Source organism: Lissotriton helveticus, chromosome 1_1, assembly GCF_964261635.1.
Source record: "Lissotriton helveticus chromosome 1_1, aLisHel1.1, whole genome shotgun sequence".
Taxonomy (NCBI): domain Eukaryota; kingdom Metazoa; phylum Chordata; class Amphibia; order Caudata; family Salamandridae; genus Lissotriton; species Lissotriton helveticus.
This window is the reverse complement of record NC_136057.1, coordinates 1,389,160,852-1,389,174,435: the sequence shown is the minus strand read 5'-3', so window position 1 is coordinate 1,389,174,435 and position 13,584 is coordinate 1,389,160,852. Positions and strand designations below refer to the sequence as shown.

At 46.6% G+C, this 13,584-nt stretch overlaps 1 protein-coding gene across 3 annotated transcripts in view; it reads left to right on the top strand.

Moving 5' to 3' along the window:
• TOM1 (target of myb1 membrane trafficking protein) overlaps positions 1-13,584 on the top strand; it is a 399,690-nt gene that overhangs the window by 242,356 nt on the left and 143,750 nt on the right. For all 3 annotated transcript variants that reach the window (XM_078684134.1, XM_078684131.1, XM_078684127.1), the window contains exon 10: positions 11,729-11,828. In XM_078684134.1, the coding sequence (XP_078540260.1) occupies positions 11,729-11,828 (100 nt within the window). The remainder of the gene's footprint in view (positions 1-11,728; positions 11,829-13,584) is intronic.

Here is a 13,584-nt window from a genome sequence, read left to right as displayed (position 1 = left end):
CTAAACTTGAAGTCAGGCTGCTTACATGTCGATACCAGTTCTGCAGTTGCTATTGCACCCTAGTTACAAAAGAGGCAGCATGCTGTAATTGTTTGCACTCCAGTCATAATAACTTTTATATAAGGCCTCAAAATAATTAATTCCACCAAGACTGCTTGCAGCCTCGTCATGGGATAGAAACATTGTGCTTACTTGTTTTATTGTAAAAACAACAATTGATGGACAGAATGCAGAACAATGTCATACATTCACCTCAGTACAGAGATCTGGGCCTGAATCCATACTTTTTTTGCCCGCCATTCCAGTTTGAACCCAGCCATATGCAAATCAGTCCTGACCCTATGCCCAATGGCAACAGTCAAGCCCAAACTGCCAGGCCAGGTCCTCACTGGATTGGAAACAAGCATCCTAGGACCGGTTGTCAGCCCTCTTCAGCCAACATAGCTTGGCTCCAGTGGCATGGAGAGCACAGGACCCACATCTGGGCATACCCATCCCACTCGTCCCACTCTGGGTGACAAATGCAAAAACAACAATTGATGGACAGAATGCAGAACAATGTCATCCATTCACCCCAGTTCAGAGATCTGGGCCTGAATCCATCGTTTTTTTTCTCACCATGCCATTCCAGTTCGAACCCAGCCATATGCAAATCAGTCTTGACCCTGTGCCCCATAGGAACAGTCCAGCCCGAACTGCCAAGCCAGGTCCTCCCTGGACTGGAAACAAGCATTCTAGGACCGGTTTCGGGGTTTCAACCCACTTCAGCCAGGATAGCTTGACCCCAGTGGCATGGAGAGCACGGGACTCACATTTATATAGGGGCGATCCCGCTGGTGTATTAGCAGTGTGCGACCCCATTTTGGTGAAGGCACATTTGGGCATACCCGTCTGACTCGGGGTGACAAATGCAAAAATAACAATTGATGAACAGAATGAAGAAAATGTTATAGATTTACCCCATTCCAGATATCTGGGCCTGAATCCATCGTTTTTTGCTCACCATGCCATTCCAGTTTGAACCTAGCCATGTGCAAATCAGTCTTGACCCTGTGCCCAATGGGAACAGTCCAGCCCGAACTGCCAGACCAGGTCCTCCCTGGACTGGAAACTAGCATCCTGGAACCGGTTTCAGGGTTTCAACCCTCTTCAGCCAGGATAGCTTGATTCCAGTGGCATGGAGAGCACGGGACCCACGTATGGGCATACCCGTCCCGCTCGGGGTGACAAATGCAAAAACAACAATTGATGGACAGAATGCAGAACAATGTCATACATTCACCCCAGTACGGAGATGATATAGCCTTACGGTTAGGGCGGTCGACCTCGAAGCTGGGGAACCGGGTTCGAGTCTCAGCAACTGCGCTCAACATCCTGTGATTCTGGGAAAATCACTTAATCTCCCCGTGCCTAAAAATTAATGTGTCCTTCTCTAACTAAACTGGTGCTCCTGTAAAGCGCTCTGATACCTGATTTCTCGGGTCTAGTTCGAGCTATATAAAATCCTGAAAATAAATAATAATAAATAAAGCATCCTAGGACCGGTTTTGGGGTTTCACCCCTCTTCAACCAGGGTAGCTCGACTCCAGTGACATGGAGAGCACGGGACCCACGTCAAGGCATACCCGTCCCACTTGGGGTGAAAAATGCAAAAACTATAATTGATGGGCAGAATGCAGAACAATATCATACATTCACCCCTGTACTGAGATCTGGGCCTGAATCCATCGTTTTTTTGCTCACCATGCCATTCCAGTTTGAACCCAGCCATATGCAAATCAGTCTTGACCCTGTGCCCAATGGGAACAGTCCAGCCCGAACTGCCAGGCAAGGTCCTCCCTGGACCGGAAAGAAGCATCCTAGGACCGGTTTCAGGGTTTCACCCCTCTTCAGCCAGGATAGCTTGACTCCAGTGGCATGGAGAGCACGGGACCCATGTCTGGACATACCCGTCCCACTTGGGGTGACAAATACAAAATCAACATTCTAGGACCGGTTTTGGGTGGGTCCAAACTGGGGTGGTGTGGTGAGCAAAAGAATGATGGATGGACGCCCTAAGTGGAATGGTATGCCCAGACGTGGGTCCCGTGCTCACTAGATCACTGGATTCAAGCTAGCCTGGCTGATGACGGGTGTTACCCTGAAACCGGTCCCAGGATGCTTGTTTCCGGTCCAGGGAGGACCTGGCATGGCAGTGCGGGCTGGACTGTTCCCACAAGGAACAGGGCCAAGACTGATTTGCATATGGCTGGGTCCAAACTGGGGTGGTGAGCAAAAGAATGATGGATTAAACCCAGATGCTTGTGACTGTGGGTGAATGTTTGCATTGTCCAGCATTCTGTCCATCAATTGTTTCTTTTGCATACTTGTTTAATGGTATCACCTTTTGAGCTACTACTGCAAGTTCCTGCCCTGGACGGTAGTGTTTTAGTCGTAAAACTGTGCAGACTCTGTGAATTTCAAGCATTATTGGTGAAGGTACTTTTCTAACAAGATCACAAAGTCATAATAGTCTTACGTACTGATCCAAGGGCTCCAGCTAAAATGATCCCTCCTTTTTATATCAGTCAGTCAATTGAACTGCCACTATTTTTAAGAAATCAACTGAATATGGGAGGAAAACCACTATATACACTAACTATCATGTTCACTGGTGTATTGTATTGATCACACTAAGGCAATGAGAAAGGTGACTTTTATCTGTTGCTGTTGCACAACCTAATCAAGGCAAAGCCATTTCTAAGCTGGGTTTGCTAGAGTGTAGCATATCTTCAAGTTTGCTGTGCAAGATGTAAACGAAATATCGGACTATGCCACATGCATTTTTTACGTGTAAAAAACACACAAAACAATGACTTTGTGGCTAACATTACTTTACCTACACAAGTGTCTCCACACATCCACACGCAACTTGTAGTGTGGATATACAGGCAAGTAAAGAAGCTTAATTATCTTCATCTTTATGCCTGCCACTGCTTAGAGGGAGAGGGATCTGCTGTACGGTCGGTGTAAACCATGTGATCAACAACACATGCGGCAAATGGTAAAGGTTACCGCTAACAAGGTATTATAGCAGAACGGCTGACTTTGATGCAGAGCGTTTTACCCATGTCAAAATACACTTGGTGACATTGTCACGAGTAACACAACAGGTGCCTGAAACCAAAACAAAAACCAGGTTGTAATATTTTTAACCCAACACTGGATGATGTGAAGGTGCATAGATGTGAATCTACGGTGCTACAAACTCTAAACTGAGCATTAAAGATAAGTATCTTTTTTCCTACTGAATCAAAGAGTGTGGGCAACGAATTTCCACAGAACTTGAAAGCCTTCTTTGCCGTTTACAAGTCTCTGTAGTTCTTCATGAGGTCCTGATTTGAATAGTAAATAGCAGTGGTGTAGTGGAGGCGGTCTGCCCTGGCGCCACTTTTTTGGGGGAGACTTTTGAGGTGAGCAATAGATTCCTACCTCGATATTCTTGGCGCACTCCAGTCTTCATGCCAACTGCATCGTTTGAGGAGCATCTGGAGTAATATACGTTTTGCAGAGTGAACCCTTTTCTGGATTCACATGCTGTGCATTATTCCACCAACTAGAGGTTGGGTCGGGAATAGTCCTTGTTTTTTTTTTTTGTTTTTTTCTTGTTTTGGTCGCTGTCGCCCACTATTTGGTACCAGGTACGTCTCCTGTGTGACGTCAGACTGTATCCTGGAGGTCGACGTGCGTGGTGGCCATCTTTAGATTCTATTTTCCGCCGTTGGGTCTGGAAGCAAGACGAGAAGCTCCGAAGAAATTTTCGATTTTCCCCCAAAAACTTTTAAAAATAAGAAGATTGCCGAGAAATATCATTGATCATCGACGTCGTAACCGGAGGCAGGAGCAGAGCTTCGGCTGAACACCAGAGGACCACTCCGGTTCACAAATGGCGAGGTAGGGTTCATAGAGAATACCACCTTCAAGTTCTGCCCAAGTGCCACCACAAGTATGCTCAATGTGACCCACATGACGTCTGCAACCTTTGCCTGCCCAAAGATCATCAGGACAGGGACTGTGAGGCCTGCGCAGCGTTCCAGCCAAAGACGCTAAGGACACGCCGAAATCAAAGACAGGCCCATTACGCCACAATGTCACAGACAACCAAGAAAACTTCCCTGAGAGACCTGGGTTTCTCTAGCAATGAGGAAGAATGGGGAGCACCCGCGGAGTCGACGCAGGAGGGCTAGAACGTCGAGATCCTACAATGGGACTCCGAAAAAATCCACGCTGAGAAGAATGCAACGAATCCGAAAAAGAAGACTAAGGAGGTAAAACACCATAAAGATCCGTTGGAAATGAAGGGCCATGAACCTAAGGCGCACAAGGCAGCCCTGACCCTAAGCAAAAAGGTGATCGAGGGTCAGCAACGATTGAAGGCACCCCACGGAACCCAACCGAAGGTTACAGGCGAGAGAAAATCGCTGAAAACGCCGAAGCCAAGGGTGGATGCTGAACCCGCAAAAAAGGGCCCAACACTGCCAAAAACAACATTGACATCGGGAAGAAATGGAAATCTCCGGCCACCCAACGCCGAGAGGGCCCTCAAGGTCGAAAGAAAAAGGAAAAGACTCGAGGAGGAACTGGCAACGCTCCTACAAAAGAAGGAGTTCGATGCCTCACTGAAGGATTTTCAAATCCCAAGAAGAACCACAGCCGAACCAGAGAACATTGATGTCGAGGAGGCAGAAGACGCCGAGGGAGAAGAGGAAGGTACCTTCGACTCACCCCAACACCTGAGCCTCAAGGCGAAGAACCCAAGGAATACGGAGACATACCTGAAGAAGAGGTGAACTCCCAAACCTTAGAGGATACGTGGAACGACCTTGGCACCGAGAGCCCAGAAGAAGAAACTTGCTGTTACCCTAAGAAAGCTTCACCCCCAGATGACATAGCGTTCTATAATGACATTATAAAAAGGGCAGAAAAACAATTTGGTGTACCCTTAGAGGAAGAAAAATGGGACACATGTTTCTTGCTAGAAACACTGACAACAGCTACAAAAGGAACACAATACCTTCCTATGCTGCCCAGTATTCTGGATCAAGGAATCAGCCTCAAACAAGGGAGTAACCCCCAGAGTGGAGAAGAAGTATAAACCCTCCTCAAAAGACCCTAAATATATCCTGGGAAGTACAGTACCTGACTCTATTATTGTCACCACAGCCAGGAGGAGAGGAAATGCAGTCTCCAACACCGGGCCTCCACCAGAAAAAGAAAGTAAGAGAATGGATATGGTGAGGAGAAGGATGGAAAAGGAGGTAGCAACACAGTGGCGTATTGCTAACTCAAATGCCCTACTAAATAGATATGGCCACCAACAGTGGGATGAGATTGAGGAGTTTTTTTTAACAAACTCCCTGAGGAGGACAAGAGGGTAAGAGCTATTGTCCAGGAGGGGAAGAGTGTGGCAAACACATGTCTGAAGTCAGCGTTGGATGCAGCAGATACTGCTAGTAGGCAGATGTGCACAGGAACCATCCTGGGAAGACATGCCTGGCTCAGAATCTCAGGTTTTAAGCAGGAAGTTCAAGCCTCCATCATTAATAGGCCATTCAATGGAGAAGCACTGTTTGGCAAAGAAGTAGACGAATCCCTTCAGCAGATCAAGAAGGACAATGAAACAGCAAGGGCAATGGGGGCCCTGAAATAAAGAGGTTCCTTTAAAAGAGGAGGTTGCAGTAACAGAAACCCCATAGGTAGAGGCACATTTGGTCAAGGACAACAGATGTCACAACAAACTCCAGGGCAGAACCAAAGTCAACAAATGGGTCAACAGTCAAACTCTCAAGGTTGGCAACAACATCAGAAGCAACCCTTTCGCCCAAGAGGCAATGGCAGAGGAAGAGGCCAATCCTATAAAGGAAGAGGAAATGAGTCTAACTCACTTAATCACAGGGAAGGACCCACACAAGACACCGGTGGGTGGGAAAATATCCTTTTTCCACAAACAATGGGAAAGGATCACAACAGACAATTGGATATTAAACTTGGTAAAATATGGGTATTGCATAAAACAAAGGAAATTCCGGACCAACCACTAGATGGCGGAATAATGCACAGCATGTGAATCCCGAAAATTCTTCAAGCTGCAAAACTACTCCTACTGGTAAGTAACCATTTTGTTAGGATAGGAGAACAAGTGATAATGAGCTCTCTCATAAGAGTGAACATGACTTCTCCAAAAGCTTGCTTCATGACTGCCGTAACAAGGTCATCGTCAAACATTGGGTACTTCAAAGTACAAGAATGATACTGGCCAGATAAATTAAGGCACTTATCCACATCACAAGGAAGATGGAAGTTGAGTTATGCTGAAGATAATTTGCCTTGCGTCTAAGGTTTGACATTGGAAGAACCCAGATTCCTGTAGCGATAATATTACGTTTTATATCCACAGTATATGGCGTAACTCAGATGGCCACGGCATCCTGGTAACTCCCTTACCCGAAACTCAAACATTCAAGAATTGCAAAAAGGAGCTCCTTGATGCAGGGCCCTTCAAGTTGTTATACAATGTCAATGTTGCAAATGTTTCAAACAAACTCTCCACTTCCGCTAATTTATAGTCCTTTTTCTGCCCTTCTCTCGTGGGATAACACCAGCGCGTGGAGACAGGTAGACTGTGAATATGCACTATAAATTCATTAATTTAAAGATTATCTTTTTGGAAGACCAACGTAGGTGACAGAAAGCAGCACTAGTGGGGTCAGTGTTGCTGGCTTTCCCATCGGACTTTCACGACTGACGCGTTCTCATTTTCAGTTTACGAATATACCTGCCACCTACTGACAGGACCAGCAACTACTTCAGTACCAGTGTAATTCAGAACTTGTGCTTTCCAGTGCCACCTTTGTACATCATACATGGCACTACATCGATGCAGTAAGGCTGTGATTCTGAGTATTGGGTTAGTGGTAACAGTCAGGGCTTTAAGTGGGATGAAAAAACTGGGGGGTCTCTCAAAGGGGCGTGGCCAATGTAATTAAGGGCGTGGCTTAAAAACACGTTAGCTAAAAGTTTGTGCTTAGCATAGTGTGCCGCCCGACTGGTATTTTGTTGTTTCTGTCATTGCATCCAGATATATGACCACCAAGTAACATCATACCTACAACAAGTCAGGACTATTGTCTTTGTCAACGGTTGTTAGTTGCATAAGATAAATAAGAAGCAAATGTGGCTTGTATATAATATTGAAAAAGCTTCCACATAAAGCCCTGGTGACACCATGACAATGTTGCTGCTCCTTAGTTCCGAAAAGAGAAGAGAAATCCAGAGAGAAAATGACTCTCTTTAAAGGATTTCCCTTTCCCTATAAGTTGAAAAAAACGGACCTCCTGTGCCACTGCCACGGCACAAAACAGAGCCCGATAGAGACCCGTTTAGAGTTCTCCTTCGAGAAACTGCCGGTGCTCAGACCCGGCCCACTTAAAGCCCTATGTGTACTGTTTATCGCAGCCGATAGTCAGGCACTGCTGGGTTTTGAAATTTATCATGAGCGAAAAAAGCACCAATTCCTTGTTTTTGAGGAATAACATGCAAATGTTGGTGTTTGTTTAACACCCCGAAAGCCCCATGTTACAGTAACTACGGTATTGCTTTGACCTGGTAAGAGCTGACAGATTTGACCTGCTGAAAAGTAATGACGAGGGAAGGGAGGGTATTTAATGCAACCGGTAACTACCGTGTGCACCTTAACACAGAAGTCCTACCCGATTGGTAAACCACCACCAACTCAAGATCAAGGCTAATTTCACTTCAGAACCTGCCTTTCTCCTGCTCAACTATTTGTTATAATGGCCTATTCCCTGGGAGTTAAGAGACTAATGAACCAACTGTTCTCGCAAAATTACTTTTATGGTCGGATTATTGGCAAAATCAGCTAGATCATATTTATTGAAAACCCAGCCAAATGGACCATTCTTAGCAGAATTACAAATAGCGTGCATTTACCGCGCAAACCCAGCATAATTAATAGCGCAATACAGCGCTATGCTGCCTGATGTGGACATGACGAGGGTCTGTGTTCCACAAAGGAGAGTTTACTTCATTTTAAAAGAATAAACGAGTAAAAACTACTAGTTGGGTATTTATGTTTGAAAGACATACAAATAAAGGCATCAAAATAAACCTGGAGATTTTGAAATAATACGAAACATAGGAAAAGAGACCTGTTTCTGACATTGGAATCCAGTAGTAGTCCGAGAGGGTTGAAATGTTAATTTATGTGAAGTGACCCTCAACCTTATTTCTGCCCTGATGCTGCATCCTCATGTTAGTCCATTAAATGATACCTAAAGCTGCTCAGATTCACTAGCCTTGCATCTCTTGCGTGGAATCTGGTCTTTCAATTTTATTCATGATCGTTGTCATGGTTTCGAGGTATTCACTCACTATGCAAATGAGGGCCATTTCTATTAAGTATATTAAATGTGGCTAACCTGAGTATCTGTCCCGGATCAGACGTTGGTGGAGCGCATTGGCCTTCAATTCAACACCTTCCTTCTGTCTAGCTTCTGCCGCTGGATAAACATAGCCAGAGGATTAAAATCATCTCTGAGTTTTGCATTATGTTTTGCTAACTTTATTACTTCCCCATGCACACCCCACTTTGAAAATACCATAAAGTAATTGGTTTTCAGCTGACTTCATTGGTTCCAGACCCATCCACCCGGAAGATCACTGAATTGGTTTATTGATGCCAACTACAAATTATACTGGCTCCGATACATCTGCAGCAATCTGTTCATTTCTGCTTCATTTCTTTGGAAGAAGATGGACCTTGAGTTCTGCATGCTGAGTGATTTATGGGGTGGAAAGGGCATGGCGTGGTGTTGTGACTTGGATCATAATGGGAACCTGACAGACCTGATGTAGGTACTGGATGCTGTTTTCACCCTCTCAATCTTGGGGGATCCAACTTAGGCCTGTCTTTAACATATTTTAGGGTCACCATGGACTACATAAATGATTTCCGGTTGAATTAATTGTATACAAAGTTATACAGCTATTTTTAAAACTTGGTATGAATCTGACCCTTAAACACTTGAGAAACCTTTGCTCCAAAATATGGGGCATTTGGTCTGTCCCAGTGAATATGCTTCTTGTTGTCATTTAATCTGGGGCTTGTGTAAAACATCACTGTTTCAACATGACATTTGTACTGGGGCTGATAAGACATGGAATTGGTGGGTGTGTCAGCACTGCACTTGAGTTGATGGGATGTGCAGTTGCTGGTTGAGCGAACACTGTGTGGGGCTCATGGGACACGCAGTTGCTAGTTGAATCCACACGGTGCAAGGATTGATGGGATGTACAGTTGCTGATTGTGTCCGCCCTGTACGTTGCTGATGGGACACGCAGTTGCTAGTTGAGTCCACACTGTGCAGGAGTTGATGGGATGTACGGTTACTGGTTGTGTCCGCTCTGTGCGGTGCTGATGGGACACGCAGTTGCTAGGTGAATCCGCACTGTGCAGGAGTTGATGGGATGTACAGTTGATGGTTGTGTCCGCCCTGTGCATAAGTTGATGGGATGTACAGTTGCTGATTGTGTCCGCCCTGTACGCTGCTGATGGGACACGCAGTTGCTAGGTAAGTCCGCACTGTGCAGGAGTTAATGGGATGTACAGTGCTGGTTGTGTCCGCCCTGTGCATAAGTTGATGGGATGTACTGTTGCTGATTGTGTCCGCCCTGTACGTTGCTGATGGGACACGCAGTTGCTAGTTGAGTCCACACTGCGCAGGAGTTGATGGGATGTACAGTTGCTGATTGTTTCCGCCCTTTGCGGTGCTGATGGGACACGCAGTTGCTAGTTGAGGCCACACTGTGCAGGAGTTGATGGGATGTACAGTTGCTGATTGTGTCCGCCCTGTACGTTGCTGATGGGACACGTAGTTGCTAGTTGAGTCCACACTGTGCAGGAGTTGATGGGATGTACAGTTGCTGATTGTGTCCGCCCTGTGCATAAGTTGATGGGATATACAATTGCTGGTTGTGTCCGCCCTTTGCGGTGCTGATGGGACACGCAGTTGCTAGTTGAGTCAACACTGTGCAGGAGTTGATGGGATGTACAGTTGCTGATTGTGTCCGCCCTTTGCGGTGCTGATGGGACACGAAGTTGCTAGTTGAGTCCACACTGTGCAGGAGTTGATGGGATTTACAGTTGCTGGTTGTGTCCGCCCTGTGCATAAGTTGATGGGATGGACAGTTGCTGATTGTGTCCGCCCTTTGCTGTGCTGATGGGACACACAGTTGCTAGTTGAGTCCACACTGTGCAGGAGTTGATGGGATGTACAGTTGCTGATTGTGTCTTGCCTGTGCATAAGTTGATGGGATGTACAGTTGCTGATTGTGTCCGCCCTGTACGTTGCTGATGGGACACGCAGTTGCTAGTTGAGTCCACACTGTGCAGGAGTTGATGGGATGTACAGTTGCTGGTTGTGTTCGCCCTGTGCATAAGTTGATGGGATGGACAGTTGCTGATTGTGTCCTCCCTTTGTGGTGCTGATGGGACACGCAGTTGCTAGTTGAGTCCACACTGTGCAGGAGTTGATGGGATGTACAGTTGCTGGTTGTGTCCGCCCTGTGCATAGGTTGATGGGATGGACAGTTGCTGATTGTGTCTGCCCTTTGCTGTACTGATGGGACACGCAGTTGCTAGGTGAGTCCGCACTGTGCAGGAGTTGACGGGATGTACAGTTGCTGATTGTGTCCGCCCTTTGCGGTGCTGATGGGACACGCAGTTGCTAGTTGAGCCCACACTGTGCAGGAGTTGATGGGATGTACAGTTGCTGATTGTGTCCGCCCTGTGCATAAGTTGATGGGATGTACAGTTGCTGGTTGTGTCCGCCCTTTGCAGTGCTGATGGGACACGCAGTTGCTTGTTGAGTCCGCACTGTGCAGGAGTTGATGGGATGTACAGTTGCTGATTGTGTCCGCCCTTTGCGGTGCTGATGGGACAGGCAGTTGCTGGTTGAGTCCACACTGTGCAGGAGTTGATGGGATGTACAGTTGCTGATTGTGTCCGCCCTGTGCATAAGTTGATGGGATGTACAGTTGCTGGTTGTGTCCGCCCTTTGCGGTGCTGATGGGACACACAGTTGCTAGTTTAGTCCACACTGTGCAGGAGTTGATGGGATGTACAGTTGCTGATTGTGTCCGCCCTGTGCATAAGTTGATGGGATGTACAGTTGCTGGTTGTGTCCGCCCTGTGCATAAGTTGATGGGATGTACAGTTGCTGATTGTGTCCGCCCTGTACGTTGCTGATGAGACATGCAGTTGCTAGTTGAGTCCACGCTGTGCAGGAGTCGATGGGATGTACAGTTGCTGGTTTTGTCCGCCCTGTGTAGTGCTGATGGGATGCGCAGTTGCTAGTTGAGTCCGCACTGTGCATGAGTTGATAGGATGTACGGTTACTGGTTGTGTCCGCCCTGTGCGGTACTGATGGGATGTGCAGTTGCTGGTTACATTTTTGCAGTGTGTGGTGCTGATAGTTGAGACGCATGGTGTGAGACTAATGGGATACACAATTTGCTTGTTAGGCCCGTACTTTGAGCGGCTGAAGAGATACACAGTTGGACGTTAAATCATCAGTGTGGGGGGCTGATGGGATGGCCAGTTGCTGCTTCAGTCTGGGCGGTGGCATGTTCACTCCTTACTTTTTGCTCTTTTGCATTCTCTATACCACAGTCTGCTGATGGACATGTGTCTTCGGTTGATCTGAGCTCGACTGACCCTCCTGTTTGCCTGTTAGAAGCCACAAGTCTGTCCACACAGTTGGCCGACATCGGTGAGTTATCACTCTGTCATGGAGTTCTCATTATATGGTATGTATTTTGCCCATTGCTTATTGATGTACTTGTACTTTCCATTTTTCATTGTACTTTGTATTGACACCTTGTCCCTATCTTCACGCCTGAAATAAAATTCTTTTTGAACTTAAAAAAGAATAATACAATGCTTTCCGTTGGATTCCCACTCTCTTTTAAATCACTGACTAAAAAGGACATTTATTCATCTTATGTTTTAAAAACAAAAATTATCAAAAAATATTATTTAATTTGCAACTACATAATAATACATATAATATATGATTTCCTATGTATCACTTAATATTGCTTTCGTAGGTACTGAACACTGACAGTAAATAATCTTACTATCAACCAGTTTATTGGGACTAGGTTTATTGAGCCATGATCTACGAAAGGCAGAGCTGGCCTGATTTGAAACTGTTGGTCACACCATCAGAAAACCAAGAGAGCGAGAATCCAGACATTTTGGGGAATTGACCCCTGTTTCAAACTTCCTGATATCAAACCACTCCCTCCCAGTTTCTCCATGATGATCAAAGGTACATTGGCCTTAACTATAACATGTTAACAACTATCCACTACTGGATTGGTGCCTTACTTTCTTCGGGCTTAGTGCTATACCTAGTCCCCAGCAAATTTTCTGCCTATATCCCACCAATAGGTTTGCTTCTTTTCCTCCACTGCGGAGGCTGACTGCCCTACCCTCACTGGCTCATAACCTAAACCGTCCCATCGCAAGCTAGGTGACCTAGTACCGAAGGGTCAGTGACTTGAACCTCATGGGCTAAGTAACTAGCCTGGGTCCCTGCTTGCTATGCGTACATCTTGCATTGTCCGTTTGGGGTCATTTTGTGTACTAGGTTTGGACTTCATAAAATAAAGGTGTTCTTCAAAAGGACTCTTCCACCCCTTTACGTACTACCCTGCCTGCCTCTGCTTAGACTGAACCCTGCAAGCTCAGTGTTTCGGCTTCGAGAAACACCTTTATGGGTTGAAGAGGTGCCTTTTTCTTGTGGGTTGAAGACGTGCCTCCTCTGGGATCTCATTGGCGGGCTGTAAGAGGTGCAGAGTCATCTCCTTTGAGCTCCCATCCCTTGGCATTGACCGGTGTCTCCCGCAAGCTTGCCTGGTCTGAGCTCTGAGTGGTACCGGCTGTGAGCTCGCTGCTCTTGGTCACAGAGGCTCCCGCTCTCTTACCTCCGAGATGTGCCTCTCTTACCTCTGAGATGTGCCTCCTTCCAGCAAGCTCTCCTCCTGTGCACTCCAAGAGTTCCCTTCTGTGAGCTCGCCTCTACTGGACTCTCATAGGTGTATCCTACAAGTGCACGTCCACTGGGCACCTATAGAGGTCTCGAGCTAGCTCATGACCTTTGCCATCTACAAACCTGCCGCTTCTGGAATCCACCAGGTCCCTGCTCTGACAGCCTTCCCTAGAGCTCCACCAATTGCCTCCTGAGAGTTCACAACCTTCGTCTATTAATGGTGCCTCTTCATTGCCATCACCTGTCTTCCATCAAATGCCACCTGCCTACTTTAATAGGTGCCCCTGCAAGCTTGCCTCTTTTGGCCTTCACTAGGTGCCTGGTGTGAGCTCACCTCCGGGATCCATCCGGGGCCATCTGCGAGCTTACCTCCTCTAGGATCCACCAGGTGTTTGTTCCAAAAGGTATCGGCTGCATGCTCACAGCGTCTCATCTCTGAGAATGAACTTGCAAACTCACTTTCGCTGTGTGT